At 40.4% G+C, this 24,211-nt stretch overlaps 1 protein-coding gene and 1 pseudogene across 4 annotated transcripts in view; one reads left to right on the plus strand and one right to left on the minus strand.

The window, feature by feature from the left end:
• Positions 1 to 24,211, plus strand: part of RAF1 (Raf-1 proto-oncogene, serine/threonine kinase) — a 79,057-nt gene that overhangs the window by 31,326 nt on the left and 23,520 nt on the right. For 2 of the 4 annotated variants that reach the window (XM_012785288.3, XM_012785289.3), the window contains exons 2-3: positions 12,793 to 13,025; positions 23,241 to 23,353. In XM_012785288.3, coding sequence (XP_012640742.1) covers positions 12,819 to 13,025; positions 23,241 to 23,353 — 320 coding nt within the window. In that variant the 5' untranslated portion in view covers positions 12,793 to 12,818. Of the gene's footprint in view, positions 1 to 12,792; positions 13,026 to 23,240; positions 23,354 to 24,211 lie in introns of those variants that run through there. The other 2 variants (XM_075996313.1, XM_075996314.1) reach the window with 1 other exon arrangement.
• LOC105882678 (nuclear pore complex protein Nup50-like) lies at positions 16,990 to 18,454 on the minus strand (annotated as a pseudogene).

Consider the following 24,211-nt stretch of genomic DNA (forward strand, 5'->3'; position numbering starts at 1 on the left):
CCCTGTCATATATATGACTTGCAGATATTTTCTTCCATTCATTGGTTTCTTTCTTCCTTTCTCCTTTCCTTCCCCCTCTGTTGCCAGGGCTAGAGTACAATGGCATCATCATAGCTCACTGCAACCTCAAACTCCTGGGCTCAGGGGATTCTCCTCCCTCAGCCTCCCTAGTAGCTGAGGCATGTGCCACCACGCACCACACCTGGCTAATTTTTCTATATTTTTATAGAGATGGCATCTTGCTATGTTGCCCAAGATGGTCTTGAGCTCCTGGCCTCAAGTGATCCTCCCACTTCAGCCTCCCAGAGTGCTGGAATTACAGATGTGAACTACCTACCACGCCCGGCCTCTTTTTACTTTTTAAAAAAATTCACCTTATGTGATCCACCTTATCTAAGATTATATTACCTTATCTAATGTAATCTTTTTACTTTCTTGGTGGTGTCCTTTGAAGCATAAAATTTTGTAATCTTGATGAAGTCCAATTTACTTGTTTTATTTTTCATTGTTTGTGCTTTTGTTGTTATAGCTAAGAAACCACTGTCACATTTAAGGTTGTGAAGATTTACTCTTGTTTCTAAAATTTTTATAATTTTAGCTCTTACATTTAGTTCTTGATCCATTGAGTTAATCTTTTTTTTTCCTTAAAAAGGGGTCAGGGGCTGTTTGGAGGGTTGTTCAGTTGCCTTGTTTGTTTTTGTTGAGACAGAGTCTTACTCTGTCACCCTGTGTGACTCCTGGGCTCTAAGTGATCCTTCTGCCTCAGCCTTCTGGGTAGCTGGGAGTACATGTGCACGCAGCAATGCCAGGCTGTTTTTTTGTTTTTTTCCTTTCTTTTTGGTATAGACAAAGTCTGTCTTGCTCAGGCTAGTCCTGAACTCCTCAGCTCAAGCAATCTTCCCACCTTGGCCTCCAGAGTGCTAGGATTATAGGCGTGAGCCACTGCACCCAGCCAAGTTAAATTTTGTATATGGTGTGAGGTAAGGGTCTAGTTTCTTTTTTTTGCATGTGGGTATCCATTTCTCCAAGCACCATTTGTGCTGGGATCATTGAATTGTTTGGCACCCTTCTCATTTCTGTTCCATTGATCTGTATGTCTTTCCTTATGCCAATACTGTAACAGAGGGAATGGCTGGAAAAAATGCCAAAAACATTTTCTCTTTAAAAATAACCTCCACTCCTTTTTGAGAACTAAAACCTGTATTCCTGCCTCAGGCCAGTGGATGGGAGGGGCAAGGTAAGTCTTTTGTTATTTGTGCTAAAGGAGATGGCTCCGCCTGGACCTGGCAGAGGGAGGTCCTGGGTGGAGATCCCGGGATTGTCTTCTCAAAGATGGGACTATTTGAATCATCAACTATAGTTGAACAGTAACTGCTTAAAGCTGAGAACCCATCCTTCAAAAGCTCTGTATTTCTGCTTATTATTAAGACAATGGCATTTCAGATAGGAGTCTCCATCTTCTTCCTTTGCCAGCAGAGAAATACAATCTCTTTCCTTCTTTCCTTCCTCCTCAAACCACTTGTTCTTGTTCTTCTGATGCGGTCTCAAGGAACAAGTGCTGAGCTTTTGGTAACGATACCACACTGTCTTTATTGTTGTAGCTTTGTAATACATTTTATTTTATTTATTTATTTTTTTTGAGACAGAGTCTCGCTTGTTGACCAGGCTAGAGTGAGTGCCATGGCGTCAGCATAGCTCACAGCAACCTCAAACTCCTGGGCTCAAGCAATCCTTCTGCCTCAGCCTCCCGAGTAGCTGGGACTACAGGCATGCGCCACTATGCCCGGCTAATTTTATATATATATTAGTTGGCCAATTAATTTCTTTCTATTTATAGTAGAGACGGGGTCTTGCTCTTGCTCAGGCTGGTTTCGAACTCCTGACCTCGAACAATCCGCCCGCCTCAGCCTCCCAGAGAGCTAGGATTACAGGCATGAGCCACCGCGCCCAGCTTGTAATACATTTTAAAATTAGGAAGTATGAGTCCTCTAACTTTGTTCTTTTCAAGATTGTTTTGGCTATAATGGGTCCCTTGTGTTTCCATGTAAATTTTAGAATCAGCTCATCAGTTTCTACAAAGAAGCCAGCTGGGATTCTAGTAGGGATTGTATTGATTCGTAGATGAGTTTGGAGAATACTGTTACCTTAATAGCAAACCTACTTTTATTGCTTTGGATATACATGGTCCAACATTCTCATCCCGTAGCTCCTGAGTTTATATGTCCTCAGTTCAAAGGACCATTCCATCTAGTCTTTCAATTTCAGATCAAGTTCCCAGCTTGTATCCTTGCTTTATTCATATGTAGGAGGGGCTACCAAGGGTTGGATCATGAATTTAAACATTGCCGTTGGGGGCTTACTTCTTGGGTGAAGGGAGGAAGTTCCCAAAAGAAGAGGGTAGGTTTGAGAGACAACATAGAGTTGTCCACCTCACTTTTCACTGATGGAGAGAGTAGTTCAGGGTGGAAATGCTATGGAACACTTGGAGAGTAGTCAAATAGAGCCTTGAGGTATTTCCATAGTTGAGGCAGGAGAGAATAGAAGCCAGCTAAGCAGACAGAGGAGATGCAGTTGGAGAGAGAAACCCCTGGAAGTTCAGTATAATGAAAACCTCTTTGGGAGGAAGAAAGAGCCTTAGGGTGAGAAAAACTCTAGATTTGATTGGTAGAATTTATATGGTGCTTAGATTTAAGAGCCTGACTGATAAGTAATGATAAAGTTCAAGATCGTTTAAGAATATATTGCTCTACTAGACTAGTGTTTCATTAACTTCAGCCATTCAGGTACTACCTTCATGATTTTTACTATAACAGGGAACTAACTATATGGTTATTTAATATTTTCTCTTAAATAGCTCACTGTAAAAAATTAAATATACTTTTTTTTTTTTTTTTGAGACAGTCTCACTTTGTTGCCTAGGCTAGAGTGAGTGCCGTGGCGTCAGCCTAGCTCACAGCAACCTCAGACTCCTGGGCTCAAGCGATCCTTCTGTCTCAGCCTCCCAAGTAGCTGGGACTACAGGCATGCGCCACCATGCCCGGCTAATTTTTTCTATATATATTAGTTGGCCAATTAGTTTCTTTCTATTTATAGTAGAGACGGGGTCTCGCTCTTGCTCAGGCTGGTTTTGAACTCCCGACCTCGAGCAATCCGCCCGCCTCGGCCTCCCAGAGAGCTAGGATTACAGGCGTGAGCCACCGCGCCCGGCCTAAATATACTTTTATTTATTTTATTTTATTTTTTTTTTTTGAGACAGAGTCTCGCTTTGTTGCCCAGGCTAGAGTGAGTGCGTGGTGTCAGCCTAGCTCACAGCAACCTCAATCTCCTGGGCTCAAGCGATCCTCCTGCCTCAGCCTCCCGAGTAGCTGGGACTACAGGCATGCGCCACCATGCCCAGCTAATTTTTTTCTATATATATTAGTTGGCCGATTAATTTCTTTCTATTTATAGTAGAGATGGGGGAAGGGTTCCGTTCTTGCTCAGGCTGGTTTCGAACTCCTGATCTTGAGCAATCCGCCCTCCTCGGCCTCCCAGAGTGCTAGGTTTACAGGCGTGAGCCACCGTGTCTGGCCTAAATTTCCTTTTTTTATTTATTTATTTATTTTTTGAGACAGAGTCTCACTTTGTTGCCCAGGCTAGAGTGAGTGCTGTGGCATCAGTCTAGCTCATAGCAACCTCAAACTCCTGGGCTCAAGCAATCCTCCTGCCTCAGCCTCCCGAGTAGCTGGGACTACAGGCATGTGCTACCATGCCCGGATAATTTTTTTTTTTCTATATTAGTTGGCCAATTAATTTCTTTCTATTTATAGTAGAGACGGGGTCTCGCTCTTGCTCAGGCTGGTCTCGAACTCCTGACCTCGAGCAATCCGCCCGCCTCGGCCTCCCAGAGAGCTAGGATTACAGGCTTGAGCCACCGCGCCCGGCCCCTAAACATACTTTTAAAAGGAAGCTTTAATACACTACTATATATGGAAAATCAGTATAGGCACTTCTGCAAAATGTGATAAGTGTTCCTGGAAATCTATACATTTTGCCAAATCACACACCAAAAATAACAGGACTCATGAGCAAAATAAAATAAGGACAGACCACTTAACAACTATTATTCAATTTAAGAACTCTAAATATAATATGAATTCTATTATAAAATCATAGTTTAAAAAGCACTTTAAATTCCTAGTGCATATATACTGCAGTAAATATAGAACGTTATCTTTAAAAAAGTGATAGTAGTTTGAGATTGTTGAGTTATGGAGAAAAGAGCTGAGTGATAGCATCATCATAAGTGATAGGGGCAAAGCAAGCCTCTTTGCTGGAAGTAGCGAGTGTGAGTGGGTGTGATACTCTATCTTGTGTTGATTTCTTTTGCACAAAAATGGGGCAGAACAATGTTATAAGCACTTAAAAAATACATGGTCAAAATGAACCTGGAACTGCCAGGAGAATCACACATACTACTAGATTCCTCTGTTGCTATTTTTATAAAACAGAAACAACAGTATTAATTTTTAGTTGTATATTATAGTCTGTCAGTGGCTTTGTGTTTGAGATCTATTCTTTTTTTTTTTTTTTTTAATTAAAAAGGGAGATTAGGGCCAGCCGTGGTGGCTCATGCCTATAATCCTAGCATTCTGGGAGGCCTAGGCGGGTGGATTGCTCAAGGTTGGGAGTTCGAAACCAGCCTGAGTGAGACCCCATCTCTACTAAAAATAGAAAGAAATTAATTGACCGACTAAAAATATATATATATAAAAAAATTAGCCGGGCATGGTGGCACATGCCTGTAGTCCCAGCTACTCGGGAGGCTGAGGCAGTAGGATCACTTGAGCCCAGTAGATTGAGGTTGCTGTGAGCTGGGCTGATGCCACAGCATTCACTCTAGCCTGAGCAACAAAGTGAGACTCTGTCTCAAAAAAAAAAAAAAAAAGGAGATTAGGAAGTGTTAATTAAAAGATATACTAGGCTGGGTGCAGTGGCTCACACCTGTGGGCGAATTACTGGAGGTCAGGAGTTTGAAACCAGCCTGAGCAAGAGCGAGACCCTGTCTCTTCTATTAATAGAAATAAATTAATTGGCCAACTAATATATATAGAAAAAATGAGCCAGGCATGGTGGTGCATGCCTATAGTCCCAGCTACTCGAGAGGCTGAGGATTGCTTGAGCCCAGGAGATTGAGGTTGCTGTGAGCTAAGCTGACTATGGCACTCACTCTAGCCTGGGCAACAAAGTGAGACTCTGTCTAAAAAAAAAAAGATACAGGCCGAGCGCGGTGGCTCACGCTTGTAATCCTAGCACTCTGGGAGGCCGAGGCGGGCGGATTGCTCGAGGTCAGGAGTTCAAAACCAGCCTGAGCGAGACCCCGTCTCTACTATAAAAAATAGAAAGAAATTAATTGGCCAACTAATATATATATATAAAAAATTAGCCGGGCATGGTGGCTCGTGCCTGTAGTCACAGCAACTCGGGAGGCTGAGGCAGGAGGATTGCTTAAGCCCAGGAGTTTGAGGTTGCTGTGAGCTAGGCAGACGCCACGGCACTCACTCTAACCTAGGCAAGAAAGCGAGACTCTGTCTCAAAAAAAAAAAAAAAAAAAAAAAAGATACACTGGCACCAAATTGAGACTTCCTCCTTATCATAACCTTTATCTGATTGATTCAGTTTTTAGTTTATGTCATGTACACATGTCCCTAAAATCATTTTGTAAACCTGGAATAATATATAGCCCATGCTTTGGGAAACACTTTGCTGCTAGACTATTTTATTCATGTTGTTTGATCACTTGGACTATCTCAAGACCCAGCACAGGTCTTACTAACTACCTCCTCTATAAGGAAGAGTGTACATAAAGAGGCTATAATGTCATGTAAAACTTTTAAAATGTGGGCTATTTCCTTCCCTCCCTCCTTCCTCCCTTCTGCTCCTTCTCCTCTGACTCATCCTCCCCACCAAGAAAAGGAAAAAAAAAAAAAAGAGGCATCATGAATGTTGTTGGTGATAGTTTGAGATTGCTAGAAAAGGTCACATAATGATGGATTCTTGTGCCTGCTGTACACTTATCAGCATCCAGGGATTTCCCTCTACTAGCCTTCTGGGGATCTCCTTCACTTCTTTCATGTGTTGGATGTCCTGTTTCTTTTAGACATCCATCCTTGAGAAAGGGATTATGGAAAGTAAATTTTTGAAATCACAAGTGTCAGAAAATATCTCTTCTACCCTCATTGATAGTTTTGCTGGTTATAGTAAATTGGAGATAATTTTCCTTCAGAATTTAGAAGGATTTTTTTTTAAACTCGAGAAGTTTATGTAATCTTCTGGTGCACCATTATTGTAAAATTTAATGTGCTAGGCATTTGATGGGCTATTTTAATCTGATATAGTTCAAGTCCTTCTGTTGTGGTTTTTTTCCCTATGTGTTTTGGTCTTTATCATCCATGTTGGAGGCTCTCCTAAAATGCCTGGTAATCCTTGGCAATCTGTTTATTTTTAAAAGGATAGGATTAAAAACACTGGAATTATTGAGTGCCTGGATGAGGTTTTCTGTCTCTGTTTCATTGTTAAAAGGATAGGATTAAAAACACTGGAATTATTGAGTGCCTGGATGAGGTTTGCTGTCTTTGTTTCATTGTTTCATTGTAAGGTAGAGGACTCAGGATGTTAGTTTCTTTGAATTGGTTGCCCTGCTGGGGAGGGGCTGCTAGTTTCCTTAGTCAAGCATTCAGTTAGTATAGTTTTCAGAATAGCATCCATGCTCTCAACAGTGCCCAGAATCCCCTAGTCTAGAGACTGTTTAGTTTACCTTCTCCAGGAATAAAGACCTGGGACTTCTTATTAGAAGCGTTTGTGAGAGAGCTCTTTGGGAACTAGGCTGTTGAGTTTTACTTTTCGTCAAAGGAGTATAAAAAAACACAAAATAGTCTCAACTTGCTAATGGAAAGATGACTTAATGTGGAATTCTTAGAAAGTTACACCCACTAATGTTGGTTGCCGTTATCAATCTCTATCTTTACCCTCTCTAAACTTTAGCAGCCTTTGTCACTTCTAAGAAAGATGAAGTAGTAGCACAACCTGCCTTTTCCAGGTTAAACCTACCCCCCACCAAAAAAAATCAGAAAAAATAGTGACCAACTGCTTCAGAAAATAATCTTAAAAACAAAACCCACCCAAGTTTAGTCTTTTTTTTTTTTTGAGACAAAGTCTTACTTTGTTGCCCTGGCTAGAGTGCCGTGGCGTCAGCCTAGCTCACAGCAACCTCAAACTCCTGGGCTCAAGCGATCCTCCTGCCTCAGCCTCCCAAGTAGCTGGGACTACAGGCATTCGCCACCATGCCCGGCTAATTTTTTGTATATATATTAGTTAGCCAATTAATTTCTTTCTATTTATAGTAGAGAGGGGGTCTCACTCTTGCTCAGGCTGGTTTTTAACTCCTGACCTCGAGCAATCCACCCGCCTCGGCCTCCCAGAGAGCTAGGATTACAGGCGTGAGCCACCGCGCCCGGCCAAGTTTAGTCTTAAAATATTAAAAACATGACAGTAGCAGCATTCATACATAATTTGTACCTTTTGACCCAGTAATACCATGCCTAGGGTAGTAAGCAAAACATCCATATACTTGAAGATATTTATTTTAGGTTTTTTGTTTTGTTTTTTTTGACACAGAGTCTTGCTCTATCACCTGGGCTAGAAAGCTGTGGCGTCAGCCTAGCTCACAGCAACCTCAAACTCTGGGGCTCCAGCAATCCTTCTGCCTCAGCCTCCGGAGTAGCTGGGATTACAGGTGTGAGCCACAGTGCCCGGCCTATTTTAGTTCTCCACTAGAACAAATAAAGCACATCATTGTTTGTAAGATACATTTTTATTTCAAAGATTTTAAAATTTGAAAAAAATGTGTGACTTAAAAATAGATACAAAATAAATCGTATCCAACACAGTGGAGTATGATTTGACCAATAGTTATCAGATATTTAACATTTAATTTGGGCTGGGCATGGTGGCTCATGCCTATAATCTAAGCACTGTGGGAGGCTGAGGCAAGAGGATTGCTTGAGGCCTGTAGTTTAAGACCAGCTTGGGCAACACAGTGAGACGCCGTCTCTATAGAAAATTAAACAATTAGCAGGATGTTGTGGCATGCTCCTGTAGTCCCAGCTACTCAGGAAGATAGCTTGAGCCTAAGAGTGTAAGGCTTCAGTGAGCTATGATGACGCCATTGCACTGTAGTCTAGGCAACAGATTGAGACCTTGTCTCAAAAAAAAAATTAAATTTGAAGGAGAATATCGTAATATAGAATTTGGATTGAGAATGCAGTTGTATAAAGTGCCTGTGTATGTGGACAAGGATTAGGGCTACAGTTAGCCCCCAAATCACCAGTGCTAAATAGAAAAAGGTCCCCTCTGTACAGATGTAGCTCTGTGGAAACATAGCTTAGCTAGCAGGACTTCCCCCTTCGTGTGAATTAGGAAGATCCCCTTCCTCTGGGCTGAGGCTGTCTATGTACCAGGGACATGGCTTAGCAAGTGAAGCATGGGCTGAATTTCCCACTCTCTCTCATCTCCTATGCTGGGCGTTCTTGTGATGGGAAGAAGCTATAACAAAATTAAGTGCTTTACAAACACTATTGAACAACATTCATAGTACTCAATGAGGTATTATTATCCTATTTTACAGTTAATTGTTCAGCCTAGACATTTTCTGAATTTCACAATTGTATATCTAACTGCCTATGTAGTTTATTTCAATATAGCAGCTGAAGTAATCTTTTTAAGGTGTAAGACAGATGGCATCTCTCTCTGCTCAAAACCTTTCAATGGCTTCCCATTTCCCTTTCACTCAGTAAAGGCAGACAGTCTGTACAGTGACCTACAAGACATTATGTTATCTGCATTGTCCCTGCTCCCCCTAACTGTACTCTTCACTTCATTTAAGTTTATGATCTCTTTGCTATTCCTTGTACACAGGGTTTTCACTGCCTGTTCCTTCTTCTCCCTGGAATGTTCTCACAGCTATCTGCAAGTCAAACTCTCTGCCTTCCAGGTCTCAACTGTTACCTCTTCATTGATTCCTACTCTAATCTCACTATATAAATTACAACCTGTCTCCCTTCCCTCAGCACTTACCACCCACTATCATATAATTTATTGTGTTTGCCTCCATTAGAAGATAAGGCTTCTCATGTGATCAGGGATCTTTCTCTATTATTCCCTGAGCTACCGTGTTTCCCTGAAAATAAGACAGGGTCTTATATTTATTTTTCCTCAAGAAAAAGCCCTTCCTTAGGGCTTATTTTCAGGGGATGTGTTATTTTTCCCTTAAAGCCTCAGCTTGCAGCATGCCTAGGATGGCTGGGACCTGACTGGGGAGTCGACCTTGTTGGTGGGGTTGCCTGCATCTTTCCAGTCACCTCTGGGATAGTAGCTGTCACAATGGGGAGATGAGAAGGGCTGCTTGTCTCCTTTACCGCTCTGTGAGGAAATGCATGGGTTGTGCAGATACACTGCATAGCCATGCCCATTACTAGGTCTTATTTGCTTATATTGCGCAAATGCTTAGAAATCCTGCTAGGGCTTATTTTATGGGTAGGCCTTATTTTTGGGGAAACATGGTAGTAAGTTAAGAAAATTGGTATGTGGGGAAGTTAAGCAACTGAGCCAAAGGCTGTACAGCTAATAAAAGGTAGAGGTAGATTTTGAGCTGATACTCATGTTTTGTGCCTCAAATATTAGAAGATAATATCCCCCCAAAAATGTTTTGTTAGATGAATAAGATTATAGGTAACTTTATCTTCTCCAAATTTAATTTTTTTTTTTTTTTGGAACAGAGTCTCGCTTTGTTGTCCAGGCTACAGTGAGTGCCGTGGCGTCAGCCTAGCTCACAGCAACCTCAAGCTCCTGGGCTCAAGCAATCCTTCTGCCTCAGCCTCCCGAGTAGCTGGGACTACAGGCATGCGCCACCATGCCTGGCTCATTTTTTATATATATATATATATCAGTTGGACAATTAATTTCTTTCTATTTATAGTAGAGACGGCGTCTCGCTCTTGCTCAGGCTGGTTTTTAACTCCTGACCTGGAGCAATCCGCCTGCCTCGACCTCCCAGAGTGCTGGGATTACAGGCGTGAGCCACCACGCCCGGCCAAAAGACTTATTTTTAAAAAAGTTTGTTCAAGTTAGGCATGGTGACACATGTCTACAATCCCCAGTAGACTGAGGCAGGAGGATTGCTTGAGCCCAGGAATTGGAGGGATTTGCCTGGGCAACAGAGTGAGACCCCATCTCTTTAAAAAAAAGTTTGTTCAGGGAAAATAAAATAGGATTTTTCATAACTTTAGGTGTATTTTTTCCTGTACAAAGCAGTCTGTATAAATATTCTTTTTTTTTTAAGAGATGGAATCTCAGTATGTTGCCCAGGCTGGAGTGCAGGGACACCATTGTAGCTCACTGTACCCTTGAATTCCTGGGCTCAAGTGATCATCCTGCTTCATTTCCCAAGATGCTGCGACTATAGGTGCATGGCACCACACCTGGCTGGATAACTATTCTTTAAAGCAGACCTTTCACCAGTGTATTGGGGCAGCGTCCTTTCCTAGGAGGTCTTTTTAAAAAAACAGTTGTGCTTCAAATTGTCCCAATTTTAGTTAATATGGCTTTGGGTTTGAGGTAATTTACAGTTTTTTGATATTATAAACAATGCTGCAGTAAATATCCCTGTGTGTTTGTGTAGTGCCGGGTGTTTTTTCTCTTGTAGGATAGATCATCAAATGAAATGTAAATTTAAATCTTTAAATAGTTTATAGACACCATTAGATTGTTAGACTATTGTGGTTTAAACTCTTAACAATACAATGAGAGGGTAGATTGCCTTCAAATGCTTGTGCTGGATATTTTCAGTCTTTTAATTATTTATATTTTTCCTTTTTTTATTATCCCTCCCTCCCTTCAGTCTTTTAAATTTTACAGATCTGATACTAAAAATAGTATTTTAGTTTTTAATTTGTATTTTTCTACTTTATATAAATATATATGTTCAGTAGCTTTGTATTTCCTGTCTGTGAATTTAATTCCCTGGTTTTTTTCTGTGGCATTGTTCATCTTTCTCTTATTAGTTTTTAGGAATTCTTTGCACGTTATGAATAATAATCCTTTACAGTGAAATATATATGTTTTTAAATGATTGATTTCTTTCAGCACAGTGAATTTTTCCATTCGTGAAAGAATATTTAGTTTTAAAACTTTTCTATTGAACTGTGAAAGATCTTTCACATTGAGAAGTGGATTTCTACTTTGGTCTATCTAGTTTTAGTATATGTCTAGGTGTGTGTATATGTGCATTTGTGGGTTTGTATATATTTTTAACATAGAGCATTTAAATCAGATCAGAGAAATCACAATGTTGGAAGCCAGATCTACATGTACATTTGAGAACAGTATCAACAGAATTTCTGAATGTCTCCATTTGAGGTTGAAGTATGTTACTGCTGTATGATCTTTTTAGAAGATAACCTTTTCTTGTTTTCAGGTGTCTGCCCTTTAGTAAATTAAGGAATGTCTTAGTATAGAGTTTTCCGTGATGAACAGGTTAGAGGTATACCCCTTCTGCCCTGGGGTAACTGGACCTTGGCCTTGGAGTCTTTAGGCTTGTCACTTCAAGCCAGAACAGCCTTGTCTGCTTACTTAAGCATGTCTTGCAAATATAATCCATTATTTTGTATGAGTATGGTGATATAAAAAGATTAGGAAGCACTGACTTGGCATGCTTCTTAGGCTCTCGCCTGTGGTTCTGTTTTCTTCATTTTTGACCTGTGAAATATTTTTTGGAAATAATGCTATTATAGAAGTTTTTCTGGTTAATTTAAGCAGAAGATATCACTTATTAAAAACTCACATACTAGGCCGGGCGCTGTGGCTCACGCCTGTAATCCTAGCTCTTGGGAGGCCGAGGCAGGCGGATTGCTCAAGGTCAGGAGTTCAAAACCAGCCTGAGCAAGAGCGAGACCCCGTCTCTACTATAAATAGAAAGAAATTAATTGGCCAACTGATATATATATATAAAAAATTAGCCGGGCATGATGGCGCATGCCTGTAGTCCCAGCTACTCGGGAGGCTGAGGCAGAAGGATCACTCAAGCCCAGGAGTTTGAGGTTGCTGTGAGCTAGGCTGACGCCACGGCACTCACTCTAGCCTGGACAACAAAGCGAGACTCTGTCTCAAAAAAAAAAAAAAAAAAAAAAAAAACCCACATACTATTGTTTTCACATTACTCTTTACATATATATATATATATATATATATTTTTTTTTTTTTTTTTTTTTTTTTTGAGACAGAGTCTCGCTTTGTTGCCCAGGCTAGAGTGAGTGCTGTGGCATCAGTCTAGCTCACAGCAACCTCAAACTCCTAGGCTCAAGCAATCCTGCAGCCTCAGCCTCCCGAGTAGCTGGGACTATAGGCATGAGCCACCATGCCCGGCTAATTTTTTCTGTATATATTAGTTGGCCAATTAATTCCTTTTTTTTTTTTTCCACTATAAATTTTAATCTATGATATAAAATGTTACCCAAAGACACAATTGAACATCTTATTATTTCTTGCTATTGATAGTAGAGACAGGGTTTCACTCTTGCTCAGGCTGGTTTCGAACTCCTGACCTCAAGCAATCCGCCCACCTCAGTCTCCCAGAGTGCTAGGATTACAGGTGTGAGCCACCGCGCCCAGCTTATATTACTCTTTATATTCTTTATATTATATTCTTGGGTTAAATGCTTTTGTTCTGGAATTATAATTATTTTTCTTTCTTACCAGGTTTAAGGATTGTTTAAGCTGCATCAATGGAGCACATACAGGGGGCTTGGAAGACGATCAGCAATGGTTTTGGATTTAAAGATACGGTGTTTGATGGCTCCAGCTGCATTTCCCCTACAATAGTTCAGCAGTTTGGCTATCAGCGCCGGGCATCAGATGATGGCAAACTCACAGATTCTTCTAAGACAAGCAACACTATCCGTGTTTTCTTGCCGAACAAGCAAAGAACAGTGGTACGTGAGCATGCCTCATAGGAAATTTAAGCTATTTCTCTGCATATAGAAAACATTATGGATTATGTTGCCCAACTTATAGACAGGCAAAATCTTCACTGTTACTTAGGGTCTTTATTAATTGGTTTTCCAGTTGCAAGTTTTATTTCTTTATATTGCTGTTCCTTCCTTACCTCCTACTTTTTTCTACCTCTTGGCCTTCCTTCTATTATTACTCTTGCCTGGAATGTGTTCCTTTCTGCCACTTTATCTAAATATTAGGTCATTAAATATGAAATGTCTGATTTTGAATCAAAAGTTTATTATATCTCAAACAAGAAGCAATACAATTAAAGTGTGTGCCTATACTATCGACACAGTTTTGCCATCTTAACAAAGTAGCTTACTTATGCCAGCAGCAAAGAAGCCTGGAGAGTGAGTGGCAATGAAATCACAAAAGGCATTTTCTATGCCTTGTTGAGAATTGAATATTTTTCTTGCAAGAAGTGGTCCAAAGCCTGGAAGAAGTGGTAGTCAGTTGGTGCAAGGTCTGGTGGATATGGTGGATGACAGAGAGTTTCCAAGTCCAGCTTCTGTAGTTTGAGCAGCATTGTTTTTTGCAACATGTGGTCTTGCAAGAGGATTGGCTTGTCTCTATTGACCAATCTCAGCTACTTAATCGCAAACATTGTCAGCAATTTGTCCAATTGGTTGCAGTAGCCATCTATACTTGATTGACCAGGTTTCATGAAGTTGTAGTGGATGAAACCAGCTCTGGACCACCAAACAGAAACCATTAGCTTTTTTTGATGAATATTTGGTTTTGGGACTGTGTTTTGGCACTTCATCTTTTTTTTTTTTTTTTATTTCGGCATATTATGGGGGTACAGATTTTAAGGTTTCAATAAATGCCCATTCCCCCCTCCCCCCACAAGTTTGAGTCTCCAGCATGACCATCCCCCAGATGGTGCACATCTCACTCATTATATATGTATATAACCCGCCCCCTCCCCCCTGCCCAATACCCTATTACTGTAGTACCTATGTGTCCACTTAAGTGCTGCTCAGTTAATACCAATTTGCTGGTGAGTATATGTGGTGCTTGTTTTTCCATTCTTGGGAAACTTCACTTAATAGTATGGGTTCCAGCTCTAACCAGGAAAATATAAGATGTGCTATATCACCATTGTTTCTTAGAGCTGAATAGTACTCCATGGTATACATATACCACATTTTATTAATCCATTCTTGGATTGATGGGCACTTGGGCTGTTTCCAGAGCCTTGCAATTATGAATTGTGCTGCTATAAACATTCGAGTGCAGGTGTCCTTTTTGTAGAGTGTCATTGGATCTTTTGGGTAGATACCCAGCAATGGGATTGCTGGATCAAATGGTAGATTCACTTGTATCGCTTTAAGGTATCTCCATATTGCTTTCCACAGAGGTTGAACTAGTTTTCAGTCCCACCAGCAGTGTAGGAGTATTCCTCTCTCTCTGCATCCACGACAGCATTTATTGTTTGGAGACTTTTTGATAAAGGCCATTCTCACTGGGGTTAAGTGATATCTCATTGTGGTTTTGATTTGCATTTCCCTGATTATTAGAGATGTTGAGCATTTTTTATATGTTTGTTGGCCATTCTTCTGTCTTCTTTAGAAAAGTTTCTGTTCAAGTCCTTTGCCCACTTTTTAATAGGGTCATTTGATTTTTTCTTGCTGATTTTTGTGAGTTCTAAGTATATTCTAGTTATCAGCCCCTTATTGGATGCGTAGGATGCAAAAATTTTCTCCCATTCTGTAGGTTGTCTGTTTACTTTCATGACTATTTCTTTGGCTGTGCAGAAGCTTTTTAGTTTGATCATGTCCCATTTATTTATTTTTGTTGCTGCTGTGATTGCCTTTGGGGACTTCTTCATAAACTCTTTGCCTAGGCCTATGTCTAGGAGAGTGTTTCCAACGTTTTCCTCTAGAATTCTAATAGTTTCATACCTTAGGTTTAAGTCTGTTATCCAGCATGAGTTGATTTTTGTGAGAGGTGAAAGGTGTGGGTCCTGTTTTAGCCTTCTACAGGTGGCACTTCATCTTTATCCAACCATTGTGTTAAACACTTGGAATTGTCATAAAAAATCCATTTTTCATCACATATAACAATACGATGTAGAAATGGTTTGCCTTTATGTTGTGACAGCAAAGAAAGGCAAGTTTTGAGATGATTTCTCTTCTGAAGCTTGTTTAATTCATATGGTAACCATCTATCCAGCCTCTTTATCTTGCTCATTTGTTTCAAATGGTTCAATATTGTTGGAATAATAATGTTAAACTTGGCTGCTAATTCACACGTAGGTTGAGATGGATTTGCTTCCAGTATAGCTTTTAGTTCATCATTACATCATCATCCACCTTTGTCCCAGGTTCATTTTCAAGATTAAAATCACCAGAATAGGCCGGGCCTGGTGGCTCACGCCTGTAATCCTAGCACTCTGGGAGGCCGAGGCAGGCGGATTGCTCAAGATCAGGAGTTCGAAACCAGCCTGAGCAAGAGCAAGACCCCGTCTCCACTTTAAATAGAAAGAAATTAATTGGCTAACAAATATATATAGAAAAATTAGCCGGGCATGGTGGCGCATGCCTGTAGTCCCAGCTACTCTGGGGGCTGAGGCACCAGGATTGCTTGAGCCCAGGAGTTTGAGGTTGCTGTGAGCTAGGCTGATGCCTCGGCACTCACTCTAGCCTGGGCAACAAAGTGAGACTCTGTCTCAAAAAAAAAAAAAAAAAAAAAAAAAAATCACCAGAATGGAACTTCTCAAACCATCGATGTATATAATACCATGAATGCACTGATGTACATTCATTAGCTACATCCTTCCCAAACGCTTTGTTGATATTTCAAGCTGTCTGCGCTGCATTGGTTACATGACTGAACTCATATTCAAAAATAACATGAATTTTTGTCTTATCCATGGTTTCACAAAACTTGCTCTAAAAAACAAAAAATTTGAAAGATGATCACAAGCCAAAATGTATGTTTGAAAGAGTGAGGATGTACCTTCACAGTTAAAAAAAAACAAACAAGCAAACAAAAACCCAAGAAGTGTCAAAATGAAATGTCAGAGATATCAACTGTCAAACTTAATACTTAAGGTAATCGGACATTCTATACTTAATAACCTAATAGTACATGCTTATGGGTATATTCCAAAGACTTTTCCTTGTAAAGTCTCCTTAGGCCTTTCCAGCTAATTAAAAAAAAAAAAAAAAGACATTTCTTCTAGTAAAGCAAAATATTCATGAAAGGGTTTTGATATTATAATCAAGTATAAAGAAGAAAATAAAACTACTTAAAAAATTATTTTGGTATATTTCATAGGTCCAAGAAAAGTCTGGAGACAGCTTAGAAATCAGTATTATCTTTTTCAGAGCACTGGCATCCCAGTTATTTCTGTGTAGTTTATTTTTGTAGTACCAGTGACAGGTTCATGTTGGCATCATACCAGCCACTGGTTTTCTGATATAATGAAACCCCAAGTTTTCTAAGAACTTAGGCTCAAAAAGTTTTCTACTGTCTTTGGATTAAACAAACAAGCCAAAGAAACTAAAAACAACCTACCTGGTCAAAACAGAAAAGTGAAATTGTACTGATTTTGCTTGTGGAACAATTAAGAAAACCTTAGCTCAAAACATCCATGCCTTTTCCGTTACACCCTCCCTCCCTTCCTCTCTCCCTCTCTCCTTCCTTCCTAGGTTTTACTGGCCATATCAATCTTCCTCACAAAAGTTTTTTTATTTTGTTTTATATTTTATTAATAAATAAATTTAATTCTCTTATTTTTTTTTTTTTTTTAGCAAAGACCTCACTGGCAACACAAAAGCTTTAAGTTATCTATAAGTTCTTAGAATGTCAAAGAAGAGAAGAAAAACTGACTGAGTTTAAGGGGTGTGGGGGAAGCAGCAACTTGGCAACAATTCCTCAGTTGATGTCACGTGTTCAGGCATCTTTTTTTTCCTCCAGTAAAATTTTGTGCAACTCATCTGCATCCTTGCTAGTTTTTACCCAAATTAACATGGTAACTGGGGTAGTGGCATTCTTCTCATCAACAGGTGGATTTGGAACACAGACAATAATAAGTATGTTATTTTTCCCTGTTCAGGTACATGGCATATTGGGTGGAATCAGAACATTCAGCAATATGTTGCCTAAATTGGTGTCCGCCCATACCAAAAGCTATCTTCTGGTTTGCTGCAGGTTTTAAGTGCAGAGTACCTACACCTTTCTCTTTAAATTCATTGTCTTTCTTGTAAAATAGTTTATACTTTTTGGAGTAAAAAGCATCCTCTTCTTTTACTTCAGTAACTACTACTTTGGGTGGTTCCTCAGTAACTACTACTTTGGGTGGTTCCTCATTCTCTTCTTCAACTCCACCTTTGCATTCATTACTGCCACCTTCTGCTTGGCTCTCCAGTGTTTTAGTGGAAAGTGGTGAAGAAACTGGCTTACTCTGGGTAGTATCTTTGCTAAATAAACTGGAGTTTCCAGAGGAAAATGAAAATCCAGCAATGGGGCCAGAGCTTAGTGAGTCCAAAACAGAGCTATCAATTTTCTTGCCAAAATTAAACGAGGCACTTGTTGCTCCTAGTGACGGGTCCATCTTCTTTTCAGACACAACCTCAGTCTTCTTTTCAGATGTATCTTCAGTTTTGTTGCCAGAGAACAAAAATGATGACTCTTGCTGTAATTTTGTTGAACCACATAGGGAAGGAGACTGTTTCAACCAACGTCTTGTCGCTTTGAGAATTATTACTGACTCTGTTTCCGTGTTGCTGTTCAGTGTTTGCTAAGTATTTCTCATAGTCTTTAAAGATGGGTGTCAGGTCACAGAGTGGTTTGCATTCACGTGCTTCACTATCCAGTCCTGGACAGAGCAGTTCAAGGCAGCCAACTGCTTGTTATAGGTGTTGCTGGCGTAGGCTTTGCTAGAAGCAGCAAGGCCAGAGGAGGAAGGCTGCTGACTGTCACCATTAGTTTTGGGATTTGAAATCTTTTTATCAACCAAGGTGGTAGGGCCATTTGCAGCAATAGAACTGAAGGCTGCCTTGGTCTCTGTCGCCACCCTTGCACTGGTGAAGGGAGGGGTGATAGCTGTGCTGTTTCCATTTGACAGACAGTCCTTCCAGAGGGTTCCCTCCAGTGCTACTACCAAATCCAGAAAACCCTCCTCCAGAAGGTACGACCAAACCTTTAAAGGCTCCTCCGCCATCAGATTCAAATCCAACATTTCTACGCTTTGCTTTCTTTATGGCTCTATTCTTCAGGACTTCCTCACTGGCCCCTGAGAATGTTCCCACTTCTTCAGCTTCATCTTTTTGATCCCAGTTCCAGTCAGTCAATTCCTTTTCATCAGTTCTTTTGGCCATTTTATCAAACGTCCCTGGCGACCGCCGCGGTCCTCGTGGGGTAGTGGGCGCGGCGGCCCGGGCCGAGGCTGCGGTGCTCGCGTTCGAGGCGGCTGCTGGTCGCCCGGCTGCGCCCTCGGTCGCTTCCGGCGCGCTGAGAGCCTGGGAGGACTTGGTGCCCAGCAAGCCCGGAGTCTCAAACATCACATCCCCCAGGGGCTCGTCTCTGTGCTGGGCAGCGAGGCGAGAGCCGCGCGCTCAGCCCGGCTGGGACGCCGCGCACGCCCCAGGCCGCCATTTTATAACTCGAATCTACCCCCTAAACGAATGGGGAGCGGGGGAAGGGAGGAAAGAAACGCCCGCCTTCAGTTCCCTCCATTCTTTGTTTAATACAATGCATTGTGCTTATCAGTATACTCAGGTGAAGCAAGGTTCTGAGGTTGTCAACTCCAGACCAGTTTTCTCAGTTTGTGTCTAACAATTCTAGTCTTCACAGTTTGCTAAAGAATTTCCTTGTACTTCTTTTGTGGACCCAAGGAGCCTCCTAATTATAGTGTATACTTAGGTGCATTTTGAACTGAAGGCAAAACTCAAAAGACTAGTTAAAATTTGAGTAAATTTATTTTTGTCCCCTTCCTAAAAATGAAGATTTTATGGCTGGCAAGATAAAGTCATAGTGATCTTCTGTATTTGAACAGTGGTCTTTTGTTTGCAAAGTGATTTTACCTACTGTTTCTCTTTAATTTTCTTTCTGACCTTAAATTTAGAGGTCAGGTAGGAAGTGTGAGTGTTATGGGAAGCCGAAAACCATCTGCTGCTGCTTCTGGATGTTATTGAGGCTTGTCTTCTCCATCCCTATCTACTACCAGTTTGCCCAGAAGGCTTGGAGACTTAATTTGGCATAGTGATTAAGTGTATGGACCTTTAAGACAGCCAGACCCAAATTTAAATACTTGCACTGCCTTTTATTAGCTGTATCATGTAGGCAAATTCCATAATATTTTGAGCCTCTGTTTCCTGATCTTTATGAAGCGAGGATTGTGCTCAGTACAGTGGCTGATTCATAAGTGAAATGGTAGTTGTATTTCTGAGTTTTTAATACATCTGTGTAGTTCTTGACAGCCTTCCTTTGAGCACAGCTGGTGGTTGGGAACCAACAATTTAGAAGCTTGACTTCTCCTATGGCTTATGAGATGGTTGTAGCAGAATAGGTTAGTTTCTTTTATTTCTTTGGCCAGTCAGCTCTTTCTACTCATCCCCAGGTTCCTTCTCGTCTGGAACCCAGAGTGACTGGGTTCCAGAAATATTTAATTGATTTCAGTGTGTATCCATAGGGGATTGTAAAGAGGAGAATGAGAGAGAGAGTATCTGATTTAAATAATTTTAGATGTAATAATTGGTAGTTTTTTGAGTGTTTCTTGTCATTTTTTTCTAAACATACGTGCCTCATTGATTATCTTATTCCTTCTTCCATGAGTGAGGACCACTACCATTAGATTCACCTGATAAGCAGTTTAAATACAGATTCATTCTGTATGAATGGGCTTCATTACAGATGAAATGGATCAGAATCCTTGGATGTATTGGAGGGGGAGATGGAATCTATATTTTCACAAGTTCCTCAAATGATTCTAATGCCAACGAAACTGGGGAGCCTTACTGGATTAGAGGCTATTTAAAGAACTGTCCAACTGGGACTCTGTGACTTTTAAGGAAGATTGATGATATAACATATAATTTTACAGCTTTGAAAGCATTGCTACACAGTATTTGATGCAGGTCTTCGTTCTCTTAGTGTATGAGTATTTATTACTCTTCATTTCCCTCATTCTTGGTACCTTCATAGTGCAGATCAGTGTAAGTATATCTCACTTGTTTTGTTTCTTAAAAGCTGGACATTAGCGAGATCTTTAAAATAAATTTATTATGGAGCATTTCTACAAAAAATATAAAAATTAGCTGAGTGTTAGTGCCTATAGTCCTAGATACTTGGGAAGCTAAGGCAGGAGGTTCACTTGAACCCTGGAGTTTGAGGTTGCAGCAAGCTATGATGATGCCACTGCACTCTAGCTCAGGCAACAGAGTGAGACCCTATCTCAAAAAAAAATTTTTTTTTAAGTAGAAAGATTAGAATAATGAATCTGATGTGTCCATCAACCCGTTTCAACACTTAGCTAATCATGGCGGTCCTGTTTAATCTGTGTTTCCACCCACTCCTTTCCATGTATTTCGACACAAATTCCAGATATCATTTATCTGCACTATTTTGGTATGTACAAGGAACCTTTAAAGAATGTTAATTTTATTTATCTATTTTTAAAAAGGTAATTCATTTGTATGAGTCAGAGTGTTGGGAGACCTCTGCCCTAGCTCCCCAGTTCTTTTTCCTCAGAGGCTTCCTGTGATAAAGAAATCCTTATCTATTTGAAGAATCAATTGGTTTCCTCTTACCCTGTTGTTCATGACCTTTCCTTTTTTCCACATATTAGAAGAAATGATAAACCACCCAAGGAGGCTATCACAATCTCCAAAGGAGTTTTTTTAATTTGGAAAAACCCTTTTTTGTTCTTTAAGATGATTGATCCCCCTGGAGAATGTTTCTCTCCCACTCTCATCATCTCCTGAATTTATCTGTTCTACAAGTTCAAATTTTTCTATACTGTACTCTTTTAACATGGGGGCCCATCTTTGTGCTTCAAAGATCATTTCTAGGCAGATAAGTCCTCATTGGTTGCCAGCAATAACAAAATAAAGCCTTGTGAAAAACTTCTTACCTTGCCCTTCACTGATATTTTCAAATTCCTTAGGCTCATACTCACTCCCTTCTGTCCCAGACTGTTTTGTTATCTCTGCTTTACATTCAAATACTGTGCCTTGATTTGAAGCCTAAGTAACTGGGCAGGCCTAGATACTTCTGTCCTGTTTTTTAGGACTTTTTCCCTGTCCTAAACCAGCTAGAGAAAGATTGGCTGGATTAGCATTGAGATGGCAGGACTAAGAGCCAGGACTAAAAACACTATGGGCCTGTTGGATTTCTACTTTCCTTCCTCCTCCCAGTGCACATATGTACATACACTCACCTCCTCCTGTGAAGGGACCTGGATGGCTGCTGTCAGCTGTTATACTTTCAGCCAGAGGAACTCTGCTGTAGGTAGTTCACAAACACTGCAAATCTACATTCTCCTTTCATTGCTGGTTGCACTGGCTCTGGTTGTCTGATTTTGATTAACTTTCTTGGCTTTGAAAACAAAATGTGGAGGACTTTTATCAAAGCTCTGATATTTTAGTTGAAATTTTTATGTAGCTGCCATTACTTATGAGTACCCTGGACACTCACTCTTCCCACTAGGCTTCTGAGTACCTGCATAGTTTCTGAGGATTAGGAATAGGGAAATATGGAAGGCTATATACTGCTAAGGCTACCTGGTATGGCGTGTGCACATATATTTAAACTAACATTGGTGTTTATCCCTATAGCAGGGTTAAAGTGTTATTTCTTCCGCTTCCTGCTAGTCCTTCCTAATATGAAGTGCATGTGAGATGGAATTTTTGTTAGGGAGATCAACCATTTTGTTGAAAGTAGGTTGGAATACAAATTTTTTTTTTTTTTTTGAGACAGAGTCTCACTTTGTTGCCCAGGCTAGAGTGAGTGCCGTGGCGTCAGCCTAGCTCACAGCAACCTCAAACTCCTGGGCTCAGCGATCCTACTGCCTCAGCCTCCCGAGTAGCTGGGACTACAGGCATGCGCCACCATGCCCGGCTGATTTTTTGTATATATATTTTTAGTTGGTCAATTAATTTATTTCTATTTTTGGTAGAGACGGGGTCTCGCTCAGGCTGGTTTCGAACTCCTGACCTTGAGCAATCCGCCGGCCTCGGCCTCCCAAAGTGCTAGGATTACAGGCGTGAGCCACCACGCCCGGCTGGAATACAAATTCTTGATCATAAAACCTCATGTTTGTTTGTAGGTCAAATTGGCTTATTTTCCTTTCTGGCAGATGTTCATTTTGCATGTACATTTCAGTGAGTCACACAAAATAGAGATGTATAAAGGGAAAGTTTATTATTTTATCTTTTTTAACCACTATCTCCTGATGGTTTTTTTTTTTTGTGTGTGTGTGTGTGACAGAGTCTTGGCTCTGTTGCCTGGGCTAGAGTGCTGTGGTATCAGCCTAGCTCTCACAGCAATCTCAAACTCCTGAGCTCTAGCAATCCTCCTGCCTCAGCTGCTCAAGTAGCTGTGACTACAGGTGTGTACCACCACGCCCAGCTAGTTTTTTTTTTTCTATTTTTAGTTGCTTATCTATTTTTAATTTTAGTAGAGATGGGGTCTTGTTCTTGCTCAGGCTGGTCTTGAACTCCTGACCTCCAAGCAGTCTTCCTGCCTCAGCCTCCCAGAGTGCTAGGATTATAGGTATGAGTCACCACACCTGGCCTATCTCCTGATGTTAACAGCTGGATGTGTATCTTTCCACACTCATACAATATATATAAAAATATAATTATAGGGTTTTTTTGCTTTAAAGTAATCTTTGTATTCTGAAAAATTGTTTCCCCCAATCAATATATTGTGGACTTCTTTCCCTCCAGGTGATTATAAGTAATATAATACAATAACTACATAATTGACATAATAACGATGTTCCATACTTTATTCAAGTGCTTACCTATTGTTGGACATTCGGGGTTTTTCCTCTGTGTGTGTCTGTGTGTTTACCATTACAGGCAATGCTGTTGTAAATGGTCTACCTGTACCCTTATAGACTTGTGCATTTGTTTCTATGCTTACCTTTCCAAGAGGTGCTGCAGCTTGTCTTGGTCCTAAAGGTAGTCCTTTGCTTGTAGGTCAACGTGCGAAATGGAATGAGCTTGCATGATTGCCTTATGAAAGCACTCAAGGTGAGGGGCCTGCAACCAGAGTGCTGTGCAGTATTCAGACTTCTCCACGAACACAAAGGGTAAGAATTCAGAAGTCAGTTAACTCCTCCTTCAGATTAGTAAGGTTCTCCTAGCTTCAGATAATAACTGTTTCCTTTTTTTTTTTTTTTTACAAGTGCTAGATTCCTATAGAATATTGTATGTTCCTATACCCTTGTTTATAAAGAGACAAATCAGAAAAATAAGGTGCTAAGAACTTGAAATTATTGCTTGTACATTGTCTTGAAAAATAAAATACATGTTAGGTGTTGACTGTTTCCATGGATGGAAACAGTAATGTTAGGTCCTGTTTCTTGAAACAGAGTTTTTTCTTTGTGTTTGCTATAATATATTACATAGAGTGGGTACTCAGAAAGTGTTTGCATTATTATTTATAGTTACAGAATGCTATCCTCAGAATATTGACTCTTGTCATTCATTCATTCATTTTTATTTAGTTTGATGGGCACTGAGTCTCTGTTGTTTGATAGACACAGGACCAAAGGAAGCAGAAGAATTTTGGCTTCAGGGAAGACTTATAGTTTATCCTATTTCTGATAGGGGTGGCAAGATGGAAGCATTTATTCAAAGACTAGAAGTAATATCCCATAGCAGAAGAGCTGTTCATAATTATCCATTATGCATTATTTTCCCCCTAAAATATGGGGAAACCTTTGATCTTTAGCTTAACATCTTTCATGTTTCAAGGAGTTCCTCAGTTTGCAAGAATAGTCCAGGGAATGAATTTACTCCAAGGGGTGATCTTAATTCCTCTCAGTTTAGGAGGCAGTTTGTTGAAGTGCAAATCTTTGAAGCACATGTCAGCTTTGGCTGGTTGTAGCTCTAGGTTGGTCCCCAAGCCAATTCATAGTGCTCCTTAAGGATTAGAGAGATTTTGA

This window comes from Microcebus murinus, chromosome 21 (genome assembly GCF_040939455.1).
Source record: "Microcebus murinus isolate Inina chromosome 21, M.murinus_Inina_mat1.0, whole genome shotgun sequence".
Classification (NCBI taxonomy): domain Eukaryota; kingdom Metazoa; phylum Chordata; class Mammalia; order Primates; family Cheirogaleidae; genus Microcebus; species Microcebus murinus.